Source organism: Acanthisitta chloris, unplaced genomic scaffold (genome assembly GCF_000695815.1).
Source record: "Acanthisitta chloris isolate BGI_N310 unplaced genomic scaffold, ASM69581v1 scaffold4797, whole genome shotgun sequence".
Taxonomy (NCBI): domain Eukaryota; kingdom Metazoa; phylum Chordata; class Aves; order Passeriformes; family Acanthisittidae; genus Acanthisitta; species Acanthisitta chloris.
In genome coordinates, this window is record NW_008684161.1 from 30,538 (window position 1) to 34,816 (window position 4,279).

Consider the following 4,279-nt stretch of genomic DNA (forward strand, 5'->3'; position numbering starts at 1 on the left):
AGTCAGGGAAGTTATATTCATTTGCTTGTGATCATCGAATGTAGACAAGAAAGTTAGAGGGAAGAAAGCAAAATTAAACAAAAAGTCACCAAGTTAAGTCCCTAAATTACTATTTAGAAAATATGCAAAACAATTCATCGCCTCTGCCTGGTCTTGTAACATAATACAACTGCTGCCAAATGAAAACAACATTGGCTTTTGCTCCTAACAGCTAAGGCCAACAATGTTTCCTCAGATAATTTTCTGGGGATAAGTATTTGTATTGTTCTAAACCATCTGATAATAATTAGACATTTATTCATAGTTTTCATAAGAGTGATGAAAGCAGAGGAGACAGAAATAGTCCACTAGAAGGGAGCTATAAGTATCTCTGTCTCTAAATAAATGAAGACCTGGTTGAACATGGGAGGGATAAAAACAATATTTAACACAGAATGTTTGGTCCATTAATTTCCAAGGGGTTTGAGGGTCCAGTGCTTTACATCACATACCACAGCCTGTGAAGTCCACATCTAACACAGTGTGCGCTGTACGCTGGTGCTCTTTGATATCTGTGTCCAAAGAAGAAAAGAGAGAGGAAGAATGTCAAAATGTGGGAAACTGCATACATGTTACAGTAAATCTGTGTCTATGTCAGAAAATTAGCAAATGGCAAAGAACATACTGAGTCTCCAGGAGGTGGCTATCTCTGAGCTGAATTCTTTGAACACTCCCTGGCATTCTTTTGGCACTGGCCAAATAATACTCTCTCAGACAATTTCTTAGCTCTGTTTCTTTATTAGCCAGGCCAGGAACAATTCTCAATTGTCAGTTTATATGTAGTCATGATGTTTTTGAGGTTAGGAAAGCTTAATGATAGGGACATGGACTGCTCTGTGGTGTCCAATGGCCTCAATTCCTCACTAGTTCCTACTAATACAGATATTACAGAAGTGCATCAGAAGCTTTAATGTCCGTCAGGCGTAGCTGGAATAGGTATGCCCTGTGATTTACCACTAGGAATGACTAGGGAATCTGCAAAAGGTTGCAGTTCTTGATGAAGGATATATAAGACTGTAATAACATTTATACAAACAGAACAAATTGTAGCTGAGAATTACTATTTAATACTGGTGTTAATCCAGTCAAATTTCTCTCTCTAACTTTTGACTATGGAGGAGGAAAAAAAAACCCTACTATATTCCAGATATAGGGTGTATTGTGCTGCAAAGCAGAGAGTAAAGTGACTTTGCCCTGATAAAATTGCCTATGAAGTATTCTGTACATAGATGAAAGTAGATCCAGACAGTAGGTTAAATGGTGAAAATGAAACCATTACTACAGAAATTAAGAAAATAACTAGTTTAAAAATGTGTTTTTAAAATGACAAAATGAAAGCTAAGTAACTGTTTCAGTGATGACTAGTGAGACTGGCAGCCTCAAAAGCAGCCAAGACTGGAGCTCTTTGTGAGGTACTGATGTAGAAAAAGAAGAATCTGACCCTTGAAGGGTTTGGTTTGTACATTGAAGAAAAGAGCATAATGGTGAAAGCAGATAAGCCTTTTTAGGTCTGGCAAGACATTCAGTTTTGCATTTGTACAAGTGTTGAAGTTTAGATAAGAGAAATTTGGATTAGGAAAAGATGTTAAGAAAATTGAGGCAATAATGGTGTCTACCCAGGCTCAGAGGGCAGACTTCACAGATCTCATGCCAGAGGTCAAGAAGATATTGTGCAAAATGCTGTCCAGTGGTTGACTGTCAATCTGACATGAACTGGCACTCAAACAGGCAGGATCATGGCCTCAAAGCCACCAGGCAGAGAGGTTTCCAGCACGTTTCAATAACCAGAGACTTCATGTTGCATTCATATCTCACATCTGGCTGGAGGTGGAGCTAAGACATGATTTGCTATGCACATCCTCATGTGATTTCACTGGCTAACGCCTTTTGAAAAGGCAGGAACCACCAGCAGCAGTTGACTTTGAGCTCCAGTAGTAATCATGTGACTCTCACTTGCATGGCTTTAGGAACCTCTTGTGTCTTTCTGTGGCCAGTAACAAGAATATCTTGCACCAAAACATACCTTCAGGCTGATAAAATGTGTAAGATTATGCTATATGAACCTATTTCCAAGGAGACTAGACCTCAGACATGAGGATGTAGATAATGTGTAGATTCTTACATCTGTAGATTAGGTGTAGAACATGTAGTTTCCCAAAATACCTCACGTTCCTTTCCCATCTCTACTTAAGCCAATCAACTCTATAGAAAATGCAGCCTTTGAAGTGCACTTCAGCTTCTCAGCAAAGGAAAGCAAGCAACTCCCAGCCGGGGAGCAATGCCAGCATGTCCATCCACTCCACTGCTGTGGCTATGGCCATCTCTCAGAAAACCAGGCCACAGGCTACACAGAGTGTATTAGAACCCAATTAACACCTTGAAGTAATTCCCAAGGCATTTGTGTAATGTATCCTTCACATCATACCCTGAATTAAAGTCTTGCTGTGTGTTTCAGTAGTTAAGCAAAATGATTCCTCTATATTTATAGCAAACTTTTGTCTGCTTGTAGAGAGCAGATAGGACAAAAAAGAAAAAAAAAAAAAAGCCAAAAACCTTAAGAGATAACTGTAATTTGATGGCTAGCTCCAGCCAGAGAAGAGACATGTGGGTGGCACAAGGTCAGAATGCCTCTGTTGCCTGACACAGCAGATGTGTTCAGCTCTCCGCATACTCCCCCTACATCCTTGAAGACTTACCAGTACTATCAGCTGCCAACAACAAAATTAAACCCTGTGATTTCTTCCCTCAGAGTATGTTGCAAGGCTACTTCAAAGAATTTTTTATGTGTTTGAGCTCTTGAAGCTGAAACGATTTTTAAATGGCAAATTGAGGAGTACTTAGTTTGCATTCAGGTATTTGAATATTTAAAATGCTATCAAGTAATTCTGAAAATGTTTTTCTGATCAAAAAGGCAAGAAATCAGTTATTTTAAAACCCAGTAGATTAAATATAGATTTCTAATGTATTCAAATGCCATCAGAGTAATAACTTTTAGAGAAATCCAAGCAACTGCTACCCAAGAAAACCCCAACCAACAAACTCAACCAACCAGTCAAGGAAACCTGAATTGGGATTTCTAAGAGCATAATGAGAATTAGATACTGCATCCCCTCACACCCGCTTAAGAGTTAGTTGGTTATGTTTTAAAGGGATTCTTGCAAAGGGAAGTGGCACAGAAGATGCTCCTGTCTTAAAGTATGAAAACAGTATATTGAAAAGGCATCAATAAATGCCACCTCCCCACTCAAAAAAAAAACACCAAAGACCACAAAGAGTGCAAAGACTGGTGCAACTCAGCTACAAGTTCTTGTATTTGCTAGTGATTCCTGAGTAAAACTTTGTTTCCTGTGAGTCCCTCCAATTTAGATTAGATAGAAACTTTGAAAAACACTATACTTTGAGTATAGTGTTGGTGCCTTTAACATGATTTTGGAATCATTCTGGTTGCTAAAGCAACATAAGCCGAAATTAAAGCCTTCCCTTTTGCATTCCATCCCTTCTAATTTTTCTCCATGTAATGAAATCATCATAATCATGTACCATTGATTTTGCAGTGGCACTAGATTAAGGTATCACAAGTGAACAATTAGGACTTCATGGAAAGAAGGAAAAAGAAAAATAAGCTTCGTAAAGCAGAGGTTTGTTTCAAAGAAGAAAAAAAAAGAATAAAAGAAACAAATCTTTCCAGTTCTTACAAACTAAATGTACAAGCTGCGTTAAAGGAAAATGGATTCATGATTTGAAAAATCATATTTAAAATTATTAAAGACCTCTTTTGAAACTCTTCTCTTGAGTCTTGGGGGAAAGGGATTAGTGCAAATATTTTAACCACCAACTACAAAATATTTGAACTAAATATAGAGTAATTATACTTGAAGGCTGTTGTGCTTCGGTACTATTCTTGTGTTTGTTTTTCTTTTTTTTGTTTGTACAGGCTGTTCCACCACCAAATTTTGAGATGCCAGTTTCTATCCCAGTGTCCAACCACAACAGTTTGGTATATAGTAACCCAGTCAGCTCACTGGGAAACCCCAACCTTTTGCCACTAGCTCATCCTTCTTTGCAAAGAAATAGCATGTCTCCTGGAGTGACACATCGGCCTCCGAGTGCAGGTAACACAGGTAGGCTCTGATCAATCCCATCCCTTCAAATGCTCTATTATCAAATGCTTTCATGCCTTAAAGTCATTTTAAACTGTACTCTGAGGAACAAGAGCTCTGTTTTTACCAGTCATAACAAT

The 4,279-nt window shown here is 38.3% G+C and overlaps 1 protein-coding gene across 1 annotated transcript in view; it reads left to right on the plus strand.

Annotated features, from left to right (window-relative positions):
- MEF2C (myocyte enhancer factor 2C) overlaps positions 1 to 4,279 on the plus strand; it is a gene marked incomplete at its 5' end in the record, with an annotated part of 60,039 nt that overhangs the window by 28,872 nt on the left and 26,888 nt on the right. Inside the window, one exon of the mRNA XM_009079210.1 lies at positions 3,974 to 4,160. Coding sequence (XP_009077458.1) covers positions 3,974 to 4,160 — 187 coding nt within the window. The remainder of the gene's footprint in view (positions 1 to 3,973; positions 4,161 to 4,279) is intronic.